The 20,146-nt window shown below is 45.1% G+C and overlaps 2 protein-coding genes across 3 annotated transcripts in view; both read left to right on the plus strand.

Moving 5' to 3' along the window:
* Positions 1-5,340, plus strand: part of UBTD1 (ubiquitin domain containing 1) — a 28,262-nt gene extending 22,922 nt beyond the window's left edge. For both annotated transcript variants that reach the window (XM_061636280.1, XM_061636279.1), the window contains exons 2-3: positions 2,661-2,888; positions 4,871-5,340. In XM_061636280.1, coding sequence (XP_061492264.1) covers positions 2,714-2,888; positions 4,871-5,256 — 561 coding nt within the window. In that variant the 5' untranslated portion in view covers positions 2,661-2,713 and the 3' untranslated portion in view covers positions 5,257-5,340. The remainder of the gene's footprint in view (positions 1-2,660; positions 2,889-4,870) is intronic.
* A 3,391-nt stretch (positions 5,341-8,731) lies between these two features.
* On the plus strand, positions 8,732-19,312 carry ANKRD2 (ankyrin repeat domain 2). The gene is made up of 9 exons (XM_061636284.1): positions 8,732-9,052; positions 9,882-9,995; positions 13,548-13,691; positions 14,484-14,591; positions 16,277-16,375; positions 17,048-17,146; positions 17,474-17,572; positions 18,366-18,464; positions 19,103-19,312. The coding sequence occupies exons 1-9, from the start codon at positions 8,969-8,971 to the stop codon at positions 19,199-19,201; spliced, it is 945 nt and encodes a 314-aa protein (XP_061492268.1). The 5' UTR covers positions 8,732-8,968; the 3' UTR covers positions 19,202-19,312.
* The last annotated feature ends 834 nt before the right edge of the window (positions 19,313-20,146 follow it).

A 20,146-nucleotide genomic window follows, 5' to 3' on the forward strand; every position in this document is an offset into this window, starting at 1 on the left:
CCCCTTTCATGTTCATTGGCTTGGCTCCCAAAAAACGTAAGGGACCCTAAGACCCTGGATGACTACACCCCTGCATAGAACATTACTCACAATTTAACCTCTCCCCTAGTAATCATGCTCTTAAAATGTTGGTATTGATTGCCACATCATTATACCCAGTGGCAGGTGTCTAATCACTGAGTGTTTTGAAAAGCAACAGTTACATCTGCATCTCAGATATATTCTTCTTTGTGGGCTCTGTAGACCCACAATGGGGTTCTTCCTGTGCAGGATAGTTTTGGAATTTTGTAGAACATTAGGCCCCGTCTGCACTATACATTTAAAGCACTGTGATACTACTTTAAACACTCATGGCTCCCCCCCCAAGAATCCTGGGAACTGTAGTTTGTAAAGTGTGCTGACAGTTGTTAGGAGACTTCAGTCCCACTCACAGAGCTACAATTCTCAAAATAGTTTAACAATAAATCCCTCTTTCCCAGAGAACTCTGGCAATTATAGCTCTGTAAGGGAAATAGGGGTCTTCTCACAACTTGCAGTTCTGTGACTACAGTTTCCAGGATGCTTTGCGGGGCACCATTACTGTTAAAGTGGTATAATAGTGCTTTAAATGTATAATGCAGATGGGGCATAAGCTGAGGAAATGATGCTTCTGTCTTTCCTCCTGTGCAGAAAGTTGAGCCTCTCTGAGTACGCTCAAAAGGGTGTGGTAAACACGGTCCTGCTTAGCATGGAACATTCCTAACAATTTTATATCTACCCCAGTAATTAGGTTTATAATCACATCATTATGCCTAGCAGTGGATTGCAATCCCTGCATTATTTGCAGAGTAACAGTTACATCCTGAGCTTCAGATACGTTTGTTAATATCATCTGAAATGGTATTAGTTCCAAAGCATCACAAAAGCTGGCTCCTGTTTCATTTGTTATATTGTATCCCCTAATAAGCCTATCCCCACAATGATGCTTCTGCATGTTTTCCCTTCCTTGTAGATATGCATTTTTGCAATCTTTTCTGTGTTACACATTGATTTGTGTTCCCAGCACAAATCTCTAGTGTATCAAGAGCTGACAGAAAGTTTAACCTATCCTCTGTGGGGTTTTCAGCCCCTCCAGTTCTATTTCCAACTGAAGGAAAATGTGTTGCACTCTTCTCACTTGAACGCTGAGCTATTCTTTCTCAAGAGAGCTTTCCAATTGGTTGTGTAGCTCCCTGCTTTGTATTAGCTCTTCTCCAGCTAGAATGTGTGTATAGTTTTTGGGTGACACATTTAGAAAATATTTGGAAGACCAAAACAAAGTTAAGATGGAGTATGCAAGATTTTTTTATAGGGAGAAAGGTGAAGGAATTGGGCTTATTCTGAGTAGGAGATTGAGGAGGGATAAGCAGTAAAAGAAATCACTGAATAAAAATGGGTTTTCTTCAGAAGGTGAGTGTAGGGGTGTATGTCTTTAGATATGCATCTGTTGGGTTTTGGAATCCTGCCTCTGGTAAAGGAGCAAGACTTGAACAAGTCATCCAGGAATCAGCGCTACAACTAGGAAGAGAACCCAGCTGAATTGACTTCTCTTCTAGGAGTCTCTGCCTCGTACTGGCTCATCCTCTGTCACCAGGCTCTAGCTCTGTGGCTTATTCTTTGGGTAATTCCCTGAGCTATAAATGCTACCTGGGATGAAAAATTATCTAAGACTCTGGTTAGGGAGATGGAGGCACAAGAAAACTTTGTCAGTGGCCACTTGACCCATGCCATCAGGCCCAAATTAAGACGTGCTGAGGCCTTAAGCCATGTCAAGATTTAAAGGCCCCATACCATAACAAATAAAGAGAAAAAAAGCAGTGGGGAAATGGTGAGGAGGGGATTGGAGGAAATAATGTCTGGTGTAGAACAGGACTTCCGAATGTGTTGGTAGGCTAGCTTCCATTGTCTCCTCTTGAGGTCTGAGGTGGGTTGGGCAACCTATGGATGTCCAGCAGCCTTGGAAGGGAAGTTGATGGGATTGGATGTGGATTGAGATGGGGAGGTCAGGGTTCAGAATTTTGATGGTGGATTTTATATGAAAATTATTTAAGCCAAAGTAGTTTCAATTATAATAAAACTTTCTAGTTATCTCCAACATACTTAAAGGCCGCTTATAATGTGAGGTGCTAGACAATGGTTTACTTGGCTTGTTGCTAAATCCAGCACTGCATGCCAAACACTTGGAAAGGGAGAGTTGATCTCTGCAGCTGGCTGTGTGACTAAATACATTGTGAAGATGGGGCCTTAAAGCAGTTTCATAGTACTTTAAATAGTCATGGCTTCCCTCAAAGAAACCTGGGAAGTGTAATTTGTGAAGAATGCTGAGAGTTGTGAGGAGATGCCCTGTTCCCCTCACAGACTACAGTTCTCAGAGTTTCTGGGAAGAGGGATTGATTGTTAAACAATTCTGGGAATTGAAGGCTGTGAGAGGTCTCTTGGCACCTTTAACAAACTACAGTTCCCAGGACTCTTTGTGGGAACCCATGACATCAATGGTATGATACTGCTTTAAATGTATAGTGTAGATGGGGCCTAATAGTGCACCTTGACAGGGCCTGGCTCTGGAAATATGGGGCAGTGGCAGCTGGCTAGGGGAATTTGTGGCTTGGGACTCTGTTTGAAGTCTCCCTTTCACTTTACAGGACGTAATGAACCTCTAAAGAAAGAGCGCCCAAAGTGGAAGAGTGATTATCCTATGACGGATGGCCAGCTGCGGAGCAAGCGGGATGAGTTCTGGGACACAGCACCTGCCTTTGAAGGCCGCAAGGAGATCTGGGATGCTTTGAAAGCTGCGGCCTATGCAGTGGAGGCAAATGACCATGGGCTAGCACAAGCCATTATTGATGGTGCTGGAGTGACCTTGCCCCATGGTGTGTGTCTGTGTAGGGATGGGGGGGGAGGCAGACATACCATAGGGTTAACTGTTTCTGTGTCCATCTCTAGCAGCATTGGGCAGAAACCATGCTCTGCACTGTAAAATGGGAATCGCTAACCAGGCAGAAGTCTTTGGACAAGGATGGGAAACCTATGGCCCTCCAGATTTGTTGGAATACAACTCCCATCATTCTTGTATGACCATTGGCCATGTTGGCTGAGGCTGATGGGAGTTGGAATGCAACAAAATCTGGACAGCCAAAGGTTTCCCATTCCTGCCTTAGGGCCTGGACTCCTCATGTCAACCCCCTTCCTCACTGCCAAAGTACAACCAAACACATGTACATCTGCAAACATAACATACATATTCCTTGTATTATTTATTGTTTATTATATATCCAGCCCTTCCTCTGAAAAGGAGCCCAGGGCAGCAAACAGGCAACAAAACACTAAAAACATCTATAAATCATCTTAAAAACAAAACATCTTAAAAACATCTTTTTAACAATCTAAAAAACAATTCCAAAACAGATGCAGACTGGGATAAGGTCTCTACTTAAAAGGCTTGTTGAAAGAGGAAGGTCTTCAATAGGCACCAAAAAGACAATGGAGACGGTGCCTGTTTAATATTTAAGGGGAGTGAATTCCCAAGGGTAGGTATTGCAACACTAAAGGTCTGTTTCCTATGTTTTGCGGAGTGGACCTCCTGATAAGATGGTATCTGCAGAGGCCCCCACCTACAGAGCGCAGTGACTGACTGGGTATATATGGAGTAAGACTATTTTTCAGGTTCCTAGTCCCACGCTTGCATGGGCTATATACACCAAACCAGCACATTGAGCTTAGCCCTGTAGCTAATTGGTAACCAGTGTACACTGCTCAGAGATTATTATAGTTAAGTGGTATATAAATTGTCCAAATAAATTAATGTGTGTGCAGCAAATGCCTGTTTGCCACTGCATATTACAGGTTAAATACACCAGGAAGTCAGGATTGGCTATGCGTCTCCCACTACTTGTACCCACTGTGATAAATATGTTTACTGCCACAAAAATATATGAAGTGCCCTCAAAGCTGGTACTTCCAAGAGTCTAGAGCTCTTTTTACCCCCTTCAGGGGCTCTGTACACATTTATTTCTGGAACAAAGACAACGTTCTCTTAGGACCTGAACAAAGTGAGATAGCTTTGTACCTGCCGCATCAGCTTCAAGAGAAAAGACAGAAACCTCAGACTTCCTCCCATCCCTGCTAGCCCATGCTAGTCTGAGTATGGATTAAGCATGGTTTCCATAGATGGCTGGTCAAGATTGTTTGGCCTCTCCCAGTTCAGTTTTAGTTTTCTGCTGCAGGGCAGGATGACTCTGGGGTGTGTACATGGTGGTTGGTGGTGGTGGAAGTTCCTTCTGCAGGTATGGGAAGGTTTCTTCACTGGTCCAAGGAACTGGTATAGAAACCTTTGCACTCACCAAGAGGTAATGGGATGATTCCAGCATGGTTAGAACTGGAGTCTGGGCAGCTTCATGTCTATATGCAAGCCAGCATTCTCTGGTGCAGCGGTGTAGAACTTGTGGACCTCCAGATGTTCTTGGACTCCAACTCCCATCAGCCCCAACCAGCATGGCCAATAGTCAGGGGTAACAGGTGTTGTAGTCCAGCAACATCTGGAGAGCCACAGGTTCTCTCCACCCCTGCTCTGGTGGGTTAAAGAGGAGCAGGTGGGTCTTGTGCATCAGGATGGATAATAGACTGCAATTCTAGTTTAAGGGGCATCCAAAGAAGGGATGTGTGGGTTTTAGGGCTCTGTGATAAAACTGAGGTACATCAAGGAGCTGGAAGGAGTTTGATCATCAGGAAGAAGAGAATTTACGTTGCAAATGCTTTGGTTTAGAAGCCAGGTGGGTCTCAAAACACACTTGGGGAAAATATTTTTTTCCCTAAGCCTCTCATGCCCTCTACTGGTATCTTCGTTCTCCTGCAGGTTCTCTTACTGAGTGCTACGATGAATTGGGTAACCGGTACCAGCTTCCCGTTTACTGCCTGGCACCACCTGTCAACCTGATTATGGAGCGGAGCGAGGAGGAGGGTGTGGAGCCCCCAGAGCCAGCACCAAACACTCGGCGTGAATTCCCACTCAAAGTGCGCCTCTCCACTGGCAAGGACCTGCGCCTGAGCGCCAGCATGACAGACACTATTGGGCAACTTAAAAAGCAGCTGTATGCCCAGGAAGGACTGGAGCCTGCCTGGCAGCGTTGGTTTTTCTCTGGCAAGCTCCTGACAGACAGAAGCCGCCTGCAGGAGACCAAGATCCAGAAGGACTTTATCATTCAAGTCATCATCAACCAGCCACCTGTGCCAAGGAACTGAGCTGGAGGCTATTGACAGGGAGCCCAGCCTGTGACCCAGGACTCAGCCAGTGGTCACAGGAAGCTGCTCTTGCACCTGGGAAAAGCAGGTGGTGTCCTCAGAACCAGTACTGGAAGATTCCACAGTGGCCCTTCAGAAATTGCTGCAGGACACAAAGGTGCAGCAACCTGAGCTGACAACACAGATGGGTAGTTTCTCCCCATAGTTTGCCTCTCAGGGCCCTTTTGGGCCAATTGTTTACTTCCCAGAATCCCAAGGATTGGAACCCTCTCCCCATTTTCCAGGCCCTGGGCTCGGCTGGCACCGAAACATGCCTTCCTCCTCCCCCCCCCCCCGCTCTGCTCCAGCCCAAGTGGAGCTGCCTGCACTTGGGCTTTAAGCCTGTATGACAGATTGTGGGTGCTGTCCCCTTCAGGGGCTGAGTACAGCACTTGCCATTTGAGCGCTGAGCAGCTTTTGGAAGGAGCTTGTGACCAAAGTGTCCCTGATACAAGGGACCACACCGGGCCCAGGGCCACAATACATGGGTCAAAACCTCCCAATGCTGGATCCCCTATTTCTAGGCCAGTGAATGAGGCCTTGGGTAATGCTGAGGTTGGCCTTAACTACACAATCACATTTGATTAACCTAATGGAACACCTGCTCGTTCTGGATATATGAACAGTCCCTCAACCAGATAAGATGTGAGATGGGAAGAACAGAGGATTGTTCATTATGTATAGGTATCAGTGTAATTTATCAATAAAGCCTTTTCCAACTAGCCTTGAGCCTGATTTTTGCTGGGACTTGCTTTTGTACCTTCACTTTGGCAAGTGCTGAACTATTTAATGCAAAGAACCAGGTTTATGAATTAGGTAATCTGAAGTCATATTCTGCCTAGGAAGAAAGAGGTTATCAGGCCTTGACCAGACCTTTTGTCATGCAATGTCTGAGCATCTCCAGAAGTGAAATGGTCAGTTTGCATGAGACAAACAAGGCAGAAATATCAGTGAAGTTCAAAGCTAGCTTTCAAGGTGGAACTAGAAGTTTCCTGGACGCTTGTGTGGTCATAACCACATAGTTGCCATGATAACACAAATGAAAGAGCTGCAACATCACATGGAGGGAATGATCTGCAGATTGGAGGATGAGCCTTTTCTTTCCTCTTCATTGGTTCCTGGACCATTTTTTAAGCCCTCAGCCAGGGTTGTTTCCCTTTCTGCAGCCTGGCTGAAAGCGGGAAAATATAAACTTCCTGCGCAGAGGCATTTGCAGGGAAGAATCAACAGACAGTGAAGGATTGTGCACCCCTTGTGCCCTTGGCAATATGAGGGAAATGCAGTTGGAAACTCCAGGTTTCCCTGATGTCTAGTTTGGCCTTCAGATCCAGGTTTTCTGGGTACATCCAATATATTGGTTGTTGGGACAAGAGAAATACCAGAATAATGCATTGAACTAACCCGAGGTTATCTTATTACTACACCAGCCTTTCTGCGTTTAAAAAATATGTATGATGTTCCATGCTCTGCACAGATGTAAACTGCCCAACGGCAAAGCACAAAGGAAAGAAAATGAAAAGGGTGGACCTGTATGAAAGATAAACTTGGCCATTTTCAGCAGGGCAGATCAGCTACCTGATGGAAAGTCAAATGTGGACATAAGTGTATACCAGTTCACATGATGCTTCATGTGCACAACACTACTTCTGAGTTGCTCAATTAGGCACGTATATAAACTGTTAACATTTACACATGTGGACTCATACATGCAATATTGTTATATTTATATTTTTTTCCAAAATAGGATATACATCTAGTTATTAAGTGTCAGAATTAGTTATAACCAGGTTCATATATTTGTTTGTTCTGTGGGACTCATACAGCTGCAGGTTTTTAAAAAAATACCTGTAAGTTATATGTATACTTGCTCTAGACTTCAAGATTCTCATGCAGGTGGGAACTGGATAATATAGGCTGGTGTGGGGTCAGGGCTGTAGACTTGTCAAATGAAACAGGGTTGGTGACAAAAAAAAGAGCAATGTGGATTTGAGTCACATTGTAACATGAGCCAGGATACATCCTCCTCCTCCCTATTCCCCACCCCTGAACAGGGAGCCTTGTTTGACTGCAGTGACTCATTCTGGCCTGTATCACCTTGGAAGCTGCTTTTTAGGCTTGGAAGGAATCCCACGTCACTAATTCTCTGACTGGCTGTTAGGAAACAGGATGTCATCCCCATCCTGTTGTACATGGCAGCATCCTGAAGCTCTCAGAAATGACTTAAGTAGCATTGCTGTCATGGTACATTTGGGGGCAAGTGAGACTGTGAGGAACAAAGTGCTGTGTCCGTCGCCATAAATAGATTCTAACTCATGCCCTCCTGGTGTCCTCTCATCTCCCCTCCCCCAGTTCACTCAATGTTATTCATACTGTTCCACCACACTTGCTGTTCCAGGCTTTGTGCCTAAGTTAGCTGCTTGGCAGGTTGGTAAGCTGTTTCCTGGCAGAGCCCAGCTGCTTGGGTGGGTGCCCATGTGAACAGGCCTCTCTGGAGTATTTGGCACCCATAGCAGCAGGCAAAAATGTAAAAAAATAAGTATGATGTTTCATGCTTTTTCCCATAGAAGCAGGAGAACTAAGCAGGGGAGCAGAGTGACACCTAAGGCAGTTGATGGCTTTTAAAAATACGGTTCACAGGTAGCCCTTCTATTAAGGAATTGTCTTTGATTGTAACAGCTCATAGTCTTCATATGATGGATGCCCCTTATTTTCACAGTTGAATACAAAGTGGTGGGCTCTCCTTTGTTAGAAGTTTTTAAGCAGAGGCTGGATGACCACCTGTATCAGGGATGCCATAGGAGTGGCTTTCCCACATTGGCAGGTGGCTGGACTAGCCGACCTTTGAGGTACCTTCCAACTTTACAATTCTGTTATGACTGTATTTCAGATGTTATGGCTCCAAGTGGTGCTTTGCTTTTGGGGAGTCAGCTTAGTGGGGAGAGCATCTGCTTTCAGAAGGTTGCAGAAGGTCCCAGGTTTAATCCGGAGTGTCTCCAGGTAGGGCTGGATCAAAGCCTATCTGGAACCCTGGAGGGCTGCCACCAGTCAGTGTACATAATACTGAACTAGATAGATGAAGGGTCTGACTCAATATAAGGCAGCTTCCTTTGAAATTATGATTGGCAGCTCTGTGTAGGGACAACCTCTTTTGGAACGGGAGTGACAGTATGCATGTGGAGTTTCTGGGATGTATGTATGTATGACAATGACAAATGTACCAGGAGTGCTAATGAGTCATAGGACAACTTAGGATAGTTATAGCTGGGTATGGAGCCACTATCCCTGCCCCCAGTGTAACCAGGAGAACATCAGCCTATATGGAATTTATGAGTATCTGCCAACATCCCATCTCCCCTGGGAGTAGAGGGGAAAGCTCTGTGCTCATCTCTCTATTGGGAGGGTGTCCAACTACTAATGGGTCGCTTTAGGAAGGTGATCTGTGGGCAGTGGGACAGGGAGATAATGTGACAGGCTGAGGTCATGACGAAGGCGCCTGGGGGTGGGGAGGGGAATAGTGTCACTCGGGCAGGACATAAGTCAGGTCTTTAAAGCAGTGGCTGCAGGAAGGCAAGAACAGATACAGCGAGTACTGCATAAAGTTTGGGGAGAGAGGAGGATCTGGAGCAGGGGAGTGGTCAGGAGGTTGCACAGATCCAAGATAAAGGCATAGAGGATGGCTAATGACCAGGCAGTGAAATGGGCAACAGAACGGATTGAGCAGAAGCTGGCACTGGAGGAGCAGCAGCAGCACCAGGAGGTGAGTCCAAATGGGATGGTTTCCTGGGATCCAGGTGGCAGACCCAGCTATACTGGATGGGGCCTGAATGGTTCCTAGGAGAGGCAGGAGACCTTGACCCAGTAACAGCTGGTGGCTCCATGTCCGTGGAGCACTGGAATCTGCTCCAATTTTTAGTCTGAACTTTTAAGGTTCCATGAAGGTTCAGACTAAAACCTGGAGCGGATTCCACTGCCATGGCGCCACCAGCCTCCACTGCTTTGGCCAATAGAGAATGATCTCATGTCTCTAGCAACCAAAGAAGGGGGGCATCTTTGTTATGAAGTGACAGTTGCTTGAAGTAGCAGATTTATTTCCTCCAACTTCCTTTCCATGTAACTAATAAATAATAAACAGGAAAGAGGGACAGTTTTGAATGTCTATGTCATGTACAGAAAGTTTAAGACTGTATATCTGTCTGTATCCCTGCCCTCAACAGAAATGTGGGTATTGTGGGAAACCTAAGAGAAAAACCCTACCAGGGAACATTGGGATAATGGGAAGAAGAAGGGGAGAATACACATAAAATTGAATGATATGTTACCTCTGGAGCATCAAGAGACTGACATTGATGATGAACGATCTAGAACAACCCATTTTGAAGTGGATTGTAATTTGAAGAAAAGGGTCTCTCAGGAAAATCAGTCTTGCATTGGCTGTTCACCATTATAATAATAGACTATACCTGATTTTGAAATGTGTGTGGAAATAAAAATTAAATCTCTCTGCATAGCGAAGGAAAGGAGAGAGACAGAGTGTGGGTGCTGGAATTGCAATGTTTCTGTTTCTGTTATTTGTTTGTTTCACCCAGAAACACCGTTCCTGCCCCCCTGCAGAACCGCCAGAAGTGACGCGGCTAGGCAGCCCACTTCTGGAGGATGAGAAGAAGCACGGACCTATCAACAAAGGCATTGAGGGGCTCAAGGTGAGAGGGGCTGAGGCCCTGTGACTCTTGGATTCGATTCTGTTGGACTCAAAGCAATCTAATCTGAGAACTCATCCTACCCCTAGAGGTAGCATCCAGGACCTTTCTATCTAGTAGGGTAGGCACAAGGATCCAGTTGAAGCGCTCTGAGTTGCCTTCTCTGGCCTTATCCCTTGCTAATAGCCTTTCCAGTGCAGTTGTAGTGGTTAGAGTCAAGGGCCAGTGCTGGGGGACACCCTGGTTCAAATCCCTGCTCAGCCAACCAGCTGACCCTTTGGCGGCAGTGACTTACCTGCAGCCTAACCTACATCCTCACAGGGCTGTTGTGAGGATGAGATGGAATGGAAAGAGCCATGCCAGCCTGAGCACCTTGGAGGAAGTGTGGAACAAACATAGTAGTAGATAAATATACAGTTGCTAAATACTCATTACTGAGCATGCATGCCTGTGGTTTTGTGTGTGTGTGTGTGCACATGGTGTGTGTACAAACATTCCAAATGAATACCCAAGTGCCTTTTCTGCTCTCTATTGACTAATACTCCCTGATACTGGTATGATAAGAACATTCCACCTGGGTACAATGTGTCTCTGCACCCCCTGTGCCTGACTCCAGCTATTGCAAACAGCAGGCAGTTTACATGACCCCTATCTCAGTGACTCCAGGCCCAGTTATTGCGACAGCCACAGCCCTTAATCTTTTTTTTAGTTTTCTCCCTGTAGCATCAGTCTCTCTTGTCTGGCTCCAAGATAAATTTCTACATCCTCTAATGCCAATTATTTAGTTCAAGGCACGCACAATGAGCTGATTCTCCTCGGATCAACAGCTCTAAGAAACAATTCAGACAGTTAATTTTGTTATGAGAAGGTTGTGGATTTGAGGAAAGGATGAGAATGAGAGATGGGAAAAGTCAGTTTATAATAATAGAAACTACTACTACTACATTTATACACTACCCATTAACTCAGTCCTCTGGACAGTTATGCAGAAAGAACGTCTAAAACACAATCGTAGCTTGTGCTTGATAGCCTGCTCTTAAATTATTTGCACACATCAATGCATGTAAATTCTAAAGTGAAGCCTAATAGTGTTGTCATTATTCAAGAGTGATGGGTTTGATAACTGACAACAATAGTGGTCACTAGTGTTTTCTACTCTGAACTCTAGTAACAGTGAACTACTTCTCACCACCCCACACATTAAAAAAATCCCTTTTTACATTCCACTTAGTGCAATGCCTGCCTTGAGCATCTCCTGGGATACTCATACTCAGGCAACTAAGACTGAAGAGACTGTTTTGCTGTTTGTTTCCTGCAAAAGACTAACACTGCTACTCCTCTAGAAATAAGACTGAAGATGCTCTCACAGCATAGTTTATGCTTGGTTAGATATGATATGTCTCTGATCCTAGCACAGGCATCTTTGGGAAGCTATGCAAATGGAACTAAGGTCATTCAGTTCAGCTCCTCCAACCAGCTTTTTTCATGTGGTCCTGTACCTTGTTCCCCCCAGTAAAAAATCCTGGCAATCTTAACATCCAAATGTACTATCTCTAGCAATAAAAATGCACACATTTTACTACTACAGCAAAGGAACACAGGAAGCCACCTTATACTAAGGCAAACCATTGGTCTGTTCACCTCAGTACAGTCTACACTAGTCTCTCTTCAGATCGTCCACAGTGACTGCCAGCAGTTCTCCAGCACTTCAGACAGGGAGACTCTCCCAGCCCTTCCTGGAGATACGAGGGATTGAATCAGGGCCTTCTGCATGCCTGGCAGATGCTCTACCGCTGAGCTGTGATCCTTCTACAAATACCAGTCCTGTACAACCTGTGACCCATCAAGCTGAAGTCAGGCCACCAGTCTTATATGGTGGCTTGCCTACGAGGTGCTTGACAACTCCCTTCCCCAGTTCTTGCAGCCCCTGACAGGCAACAAAAGCAGGAAATATGTGGAGCCCTGATGGGTTGTCATTCAAGACTGATGGCCTGCACAAAACTTGGAGGATCACAGTCTATGCTGTATGTTTTTCAGCGTGGTACTAAAAATACATCCCACACAATAATATAGTGAATCAGTATATAAACATAAAGTTGTGAGCTGGTGCTATAGCAGGAAAGTTAATGTTCGAATAGCCATGTAGGTACTTCTGTGCTATATGTTCAACTATTAGGTACAAATATGTATTATCTTTTTATTTTATTTATTAATTATGACATTTATATCCCACCCTTCCTCCCAAAGAAGTCCAGCAACAGGTTCCACATAGTAAGAAAATAGGTATGGATATTCAGTGGATAATCTCCTGTGTCCACATGAAGTCCTGTGCAGTTGTTCATTTCGCAATGGGAGGGCTGGAAACCCTGCTCCCTAACACCATATGCATATGCTCAGAGATGCTCCTTTCATTATTTCTCCACCTACTCTAGGCTGAGCCCTGGTACTGAAAAGGACTAAGCCCATAGGCTCCTATGCAGATTGCTGCTGAGCTCCAGACCAGATTAAACTCTGCTCCACCATCCTCATCCCAGCAGGGTATCTTGTTTGCAATCTGCAACCGTCCAGCCTTCCCCTCTCCCTCAACCCCTACAAGGATCTTTCAGATAGGCATGCAAAGGAAGTTGCTCCCCAGGTGGGCAAAGGGAAAGAAACCAAACTGAGCCAGCAGGACCAGTAGTGTACTGGGAAAATCAGAAGTGCAGGGTCCCTTCATGACAGTCATGCCACACCTCCTCACACCCACACCCCTTTTCCACTTTCTTTAATGTCCCTTACTCTCCATGTCATCTCCGAGTCCACACTCCACAACAGACATCCCCAAGAGCTAATCAGGAGACTGTGTATTAGCTACTGAGAAGAGTCTCCTCAGTGGCTGACTCACTTTATTTCACTCTGATTGGCTCCAATCAGCATGAAAGGACAAGGACTCTTCATAGTGGCTAACTCACTGCCCTTTCATACTGATTGGCTCACACACAGGGACCTGGTTGGGACCCTGCTCTCAAAAAAGTAACAGGTCTACAACCCTCCTCAATCCTGGAGGACTACACCCCTGAGCAGGACTCTATGCTGCGTATCACAATGCTAATTTTAATGAGAAAACTGGATTAAACAAGGACAAAATATGCCCAAGCCCTTGGTCACAACTAGCAGGCCCAACCTGGCCCTACCATTAGGCAAAATGAGCTTGTCATCTCAGGCTGCAGATGCTGTGGGGCAGGAAGCAGTGTGAAGTATTGGAGGGCAGAGTTTTGTGCACTATATTGCCTGCCTTGCACCCCCTACACTAGTCTGTTCTCCCCAAGTGCAGTGAGAGTGTTGTCCTGTCACCAGTTCTTAAGTAAGGTTAAACTTCCAGTCCAGTTGGCTTCTGTATGTGGAATGACAGGAACCATCTCGTCCTTTGCCTCAGGCAGCAAAATGTCTTGGGCCATCCTTGACTGGAAAGCACAAGAAAAGTGGGGGGATTTGCTATTAAGGGGCCAGTAAGAAGAAAGAAGGGGGGAAATTAGTTACAAGCAACAGTTTTCTGTAAAAATTTCTCTCCCACAGGGCCAAGAAAGAGTGCGGAGGAGCTCAGTGGACCTAAGGCGAGAGATCATCGAAGTCGGTGGCACCCAGTACCTCTTTGAGCTACGCAAAAAACCCAAAAAGAAGAAAGAGGAGAAGAAACCAGAGCCTGAGCTAGAGGAGATTGTAGGGGAAATTCCATAGGGGGAGGGGTGAAAGGGACTCCTGGAGAAGCAGCAGGTAGAGCCCACATTCACCCAGGAGCGGCCTTTGGGAAGCAGAAGCAAGATGGCATAGAACCAGTGGTGGCTCCAGGTTTTAAGAACGTAAGGATGTGTCCTATATAAAATTGGTCCATCCGGCTCAATATTGTCTGCACTGCCTGGCAGTAGCTCTCCAGGGCCAGAGAAGGGATATTCCCAGCCCTACATGGACGTGCTAGGGATTGAACCTGGAGCCTTCCAAATCCAAAACAGATGGCCCACCACTGAGCCATGGCCCTTCTCCAAGGGGGATCCTTGGGCCCATTTTGCCCTGAGCAGGCTCACTTTGCCCTCTTCCTTTGGCTACAGTCTACACAGCTGCCTGGAGGGAAAGAGGGCAATGTGAGATGGGTCTCCTGCTCTTTCCTCCTTGCTCTTATCACTACTCACTTGCTTAGAGGGGTGAGGTGAACAGGTAGTGTCAGTAAGGAGGAGGAGGAGGAACAGGGCCAGGAGCCTCTAGCAGTTGGCAGTGGTGAAAGCCCTGCTGGAGTGTGGGCCTTGACAGGTTCCAAATGACATTGACCCCCTGATGCTCACCCTGCATAGGTCTAGTAATCTTCTGGTTAGCATCCTCTAAATGCAGCATCATCCCATGCAAAACAGTGCCCTCCTTCCATTTCTGAAAACCCCTTATTATAAAATGGTCAAAGCCCCTCACTGTGTTCTCAGAGCTTTTGCAACACGCTTTGAAACATCAGTCCTTTCTCTGCAGACAGGTCCTGTGGCGGAAGAGGACTTCTTGAGAGCCACTGTGCAGGGCAAGGTGCATGTGGTAGACAAGTTCCTGGCAGATGGGGGCTCCCCGGACACCTGTGATGAGGTATTACACTGAGATCAGTGCTTGTTCTCCATTACCTTTCTCATGATGTGGTTTCCCATTTCCATCAAGCTATGCCTTAGAATGCTATCACCCACACTTGGGATATTGCTTACATTATTTGGAGCACAGTATAGCATTTTGGGAGGGGCTGAAAAGGAAACGAAACATTTGCAGTCGTAAGAGCAAAAGTCTGAGTAGCAACCAGTACAGCTTTTGTTACTGGAAGTATGATCTATTATGTAACTGTCTTTTTGAGATTGTGGCATTGGATGCTCTCTGGTGAGAAATGAGGCATCAGTTCAGGCATGGGGAACTTGTGATCCTCCAGATGTTGCTAGATTACAACTCCTATCATCCCTGACTATCGGCCTTGTTGGCTGGAGCTGAAGGAAGTCCCACAACAACTGGAAGGCCACAGGTCTGCCACTGCTTACGTTTAATGCAAAAACACCTTAAAACATTGGGATGGGTTGCCGAGAAAGGAGGAAAACAGTTTCTTTCTTTCTTTCTTTCTTTCTTTCTTTCTTTCTTTCTTTCTTTCTTTCTTTAAAGAGATGCTTTGGCAAAACACAAATAAAAGAATACAGATGAAGACCAGGTAGGTGCGTCCTTGGAACACCTCTGGTCTTAAATCTATAAACCTGTGTATGCACGATCATGTCCTGGACATGATTTAAGATGAGGATTAACTGATGGACACTTGGTCCCCCATCAATTGTTCTTGGGTACAGCCTTGTAAAGTCTGCCAAACTGAAGGGGGGAGACTCTAGTTTCTCAACAAATATGACTGGAATGAAAGAAGTCGCACAAGTATGCTTTAGATCAGCATATGCAAATGTTAATAAGCATTAGACTGGTGGCAGGCAGCAAGGGAAACTCTGGGGTTAACAAATATTTTAAAAAATGAAGGGGGAGACCCTGTGTACTAAAGAATCAGTCACTCCTTGGATGGGGGCTTCCTTCCTTTGCTGCTGATATTTTACGGAAGATTGTAAGGATGCCTCCAGACTGTCACTATTTTGTAGAAGGGATTCAAGTGCAGATTGGAAATGTAGTTTTTTGCAGATAAAGTGGATTAAAGTGCTCTGTCGCACTAGTGCAATAAATCAACTTTTTTAAAAGTATGGACTTTTTGCAGGAAAGTGATAGGGAAATGCACTGAAAAGTGTAGGAGAAAAGAATGATTAATGGAAAGATGTATAAACACCCCTCAAGCAAACCAGGATGGATGCTCATTGTCATATAATCACTCCAGGGACAAATCAGAATGAATGCTCAATAAAGACCAGACATAGGCTGCTTCCAGGTGACCTGTTTATTGAGCATTCACCCTGAATCCTGATTTGTTGGCAGGGATATTAGATATAATGAGCATTCATTCTGAGGCCAGATGACATTGTGTCAAAACAAGTGTTATTCCACACTTTCCAGTGCATTTTCCTGTCACTTTCCTAATTGCAAGAATTCTGATCTTTTGGGGAAGGAAGCTTGTTGGGCAAGACATCCCAAACAGCTATAACTGAGCAACCTGAATTTGCCAATATGTGAATGAATCCCACCTGAAAATAGCAACCGTCTGGAAGCACCCACAGTCTAACCAGGGCAGAAGCCTTGTGCAAGCAAAATGGGATGAATACTCTATAAACAAGTCCTCTGGGAGAGCCTTAATTCTGTCCTTTACTTAGTTCCGCAGGACAGCTTTGCACCGCGCCTCACTTGAGGGATACACAGAGATTGTGGAGAAACTTTTGGCCCATGGTGCCACTGTCGACTTCAGAGATCGAGTAAGATGCTCTTCATTACATCACTCCATATCTATGTCTGATCTTGTCCCCCACCTTTCTCCTGTCATGCCCATATCATAATCCATTGGCATCAGTTTCCTTTCTGTGGCACAGAGCAGAGGTAATATTTATTGGCTGCTTCAGGTTAAAAAAAATATCTGGGTTTGGACCTTCTTTCTTCATTTATGTAACTCTGGGAGATGCAGTTGCATTATTTATTATTTATTTATTTATTTATTTTATTAGTTGCCCATCTGGCTGGTTCTCCAGCCACTCTGGGCAACGCACAACATAAAACATACAATTCACATTAAAACCTTAAAATTCCAACAGTAACACTAAAACCTAACCCACCCCAAAGGCCTGCCTGAAGAGCCAGGTTTTCAAGATCCAGTGGAAACTCATTATGGAGGGAGCATGGCGGATGTCATTTGGGAGGGAATTCCATAGAGTGGGTGCCATGATTGAAAAAGCCCTCTCCCTAGTTCTCACCAATCTAGCTGATTTAACTGGTGGGATGGAGAGAAGGTCTTTTGAGGCTGATCTTGTTGGGTGGCAACACTGATGATGCATTAAACTAAGAAAGGGAACTCCAAGGAGAGAAGGGAATGAATACAGGCTCAGGATGGAGATGTTCTCCTCTTCTGATGGATGTGTGCTGTTTGCTGACAGCTGGACTCCACAGCCATGCACTGGGCCTGCCGAGGTGGACACTTGGATGTGGTGAAACTGTTGCAAGAGAAAGGAGCCAATCTCAACGTTAAGGACAAGGTGAGCTGAAGGGTGGGATTCCTGGATTTGGTTCATGGTGGGTGAATAGCATTGCAGGAGAAACTGGACAGACTTATAATGGATGGGGAAGCTGAATGAGCTGGGACTGAAGGGAATTTGTGTGGGAGGAGTGGGAAGAAGGGGTTTTTTAGGGGTGGGGAATATTGTGGCTATGCTGCAGTAACAGGAAGATAAGGTATACTGTTCTGGCCCATTGCAAGTTCCTTCCAAGAGGAACAACATGAGCACATGATGGGAGCAGTGAACCTAATGTGAAATCATGTTTCTCCTTTCTTGCTCCCATTTTCACCACTTGCTCAAACTCAGCTTCTCAGCACCCCACTGCATGTGGCCACCCGCACTGGCATGCCTGAGATTGTGGACCATCTGATAAACAATGGGGTGGATGTCAATTCCCGTGATCGGGTAAGAGATGTATTTTGCATTGGTGTGTCTATGTATTGCAATATACACAGAGCTCATCGTATTGCAGTGATTTTAAGGTCGTGGCAGTAATTGCACATATGAATGTTACTGTATAAGAATCATGCCACTCCTTGGAACAAGGGCAGGTTATAAATGCAATACACAATACATGGATGTACCTTCCTGTAAAGAGGTACATGCATGTGCATGAGTGCATGTGTACAGGCACACACACAGGCAAAATAAAACTTTGAAAACTGTGGTATACTAATTTAGAATGTCAAAAACCTTATCTTCCCTTATTACCTTCAGTTCCTGAGTCCTAGTCCTGATGTACTTTCTCTTCTTTTTAGGGCTCAGTTATCTGTATCCCAACTGTTTCCTTGCCTCTCTAGCAACTTTCAGCCAGGAACGCACAAAAAGAGAAATCTTTGTGTATATTTCCTAATCCCCAGAGCTAGTACCTCCCATCCACAAGAATGGGGAAATTGCAATCCACTCTATCAGTGACAGGCAGAAATACTTTGTTCCGTCGGTTTAAACCTTTGGTGGCATTTGCCATGGCCTCTCTCTCTAGCTGACTCGCTGGTGTCTGCCCACAAAGCTATATTCAGCAAACCCAACAGTATCTATTTTCAAAGCATTTGATAGAGCTGAACTAGATTAGCAGGCAGATAAACAGAGTTTCTGCTAGACTTATGTCGGCATAATGAACAGTGAGCACATGAATTTTTGTGCCTGCTTCCTGCCTGTCCTTACCTTACACATAGTGATGTTGTCATGTCTGTTGCAGGAGAGAGACAGTGCCCTACATGATGCTGTGCGCCTCAGTCGCTACAAGATAATTAAGATGTTGATTCTGCATGGGGCAGACATGATGGCCAAAAACCTGGTGAGTGTTGCCCCCTCGTGGCCCATGCATGGGATAACAATGCTAATGCATCTGCAGGTTAGTGGGGAATTTTCCTTTGGCCTGTGAGGCGTGGGAGACTCAGGGCTCTTCCAGACGTCCTTTTCGTTAAGGATTCATGATTTTTTTCCCCTCATGATAGTATTGGAGTGGGTATATGCGACACTGCTTTCCACACTATTTGTGCCTGCAAAGGTTTGGGGGCAGTCAAAAGGCTTCATTTCCAATTGGTGCATGTCCCATAGTTTCCTGCAAAAATCCTGTAACTTCTCATACCACAATAGTGCAAGATGGCAATAATGTGTTAACATTAGGGAAGCATTGCAGAACATTAACAAATGACGCGTGTGTGTATGGTCCAGTATAAATCCACCACTAATGCACTATTCTTGCATCAGTGATGTGTTGCAGAGTGCACCCACAAAAAAATACCACTGGAGGGGCCCTCAGAAGCATGTTTTTTTCTTCCAGATACTGCCTACTTAGTATTTTAGAAGGCAGCTAGCTCATCAGGGATAGTGGAGGTACCCTGTGCCAGTTTTTGTAGTTTGCTTGTTAGAAACTGCAGTTTTATGACAAAAGTATTCTGATTTGTCCTACCTCTGTCTCTTCTGCCACAGGCTGGGAAGACGCCTACAGACCTGGTGCATTTATGGCAGGCAGACACACGGGAAGTGCTGGAGAAGCAAGAGCCAAACGCAACAGAGTTGCCAGCATGAGGCGCAGATGGATTGGACAAAAGAGGCAGATGGAACTCCAAGCAAGGATGGTTCTGGACTTGAGAGAGGTTGTGCCATTAAAACTTAATAAAGAGCCAAGCAAAGTAAAAACCAGCGGATGTCCACTCACTATCTGGTTTCCTCTTTGGGTTGCTGTAAAGCAGGGGTGACTAACTTGTAGGGATGGGTGAGAATTTCAATTCAGTTCACATTTCAAGCAGAATTTATTAAATTTGCAATTTCCAAAACAATATGAGAACTGAAGCACAGCCATCCTTTGAAATTCACATTTATTAGAATTTTGGAATGCAGTTCGCCAACTAAACAACATTTACAAAAATGCATATTTTAGGGGAAAGTGTGCATAAAAATGAATACATGAGTGAAAATAACATGCAAACAGGCATGAAATACTGAGAAATGGCTTGCAAAAATGTGTACCTTTGTCAAAATTGCCTACAAAAATGTGCTTATTTGGAGAAATTCACACTGAAATGGTGGAGAATTCTCATGGGGATTTTTTTTAAAAAAGACCGCAGATCACTGTAGAAATGTAGAGAACCGAATTTAACATTGGAAAAATGAGAAATGGAGAGAACCGAAACTGACAGATCTTTCCATCCCTACTAATCTGTGGCCCTCCAGCTGCTGTTGGATTCCAACTCCCATCAGCCCCAGCTAGCATGGACAATGGTCAGGATAAAATGGGAACTGGAACCCAACAACATCTGGATGGCCAAAAAGTGTCTGTGCCTAATAGCTGCACAATGGGCAGAAATTCAATAGTTGGAGCTTTCTCCATCCTCCTCCTGTGTCAAATTTCTGCTTGCTATGCAGCTGTTAAAGGCACAGGAGTCTTAGCAGTAAACAAATGCTAATCTTATATCTACTGGATCAAATTGAGCTGAGCCATTGGTAATGCCCATATGTTCCAGCTGCATATTA

This window comes from Rhineura floridana, chromosome 7 (genome assembly GCF_030035675.1).
Source record: "Rhineura floridana isolate rRhiFlo1 chromosome 7, rRhiFlo1.hap2, whole genome shotgun sequence".
Lineage (NCBI taxonomy): Eukaryota > Metazoa > Chordata > Lepidosauria > Squamata > Rhineuridae > Rhineura > Rhineura floridana.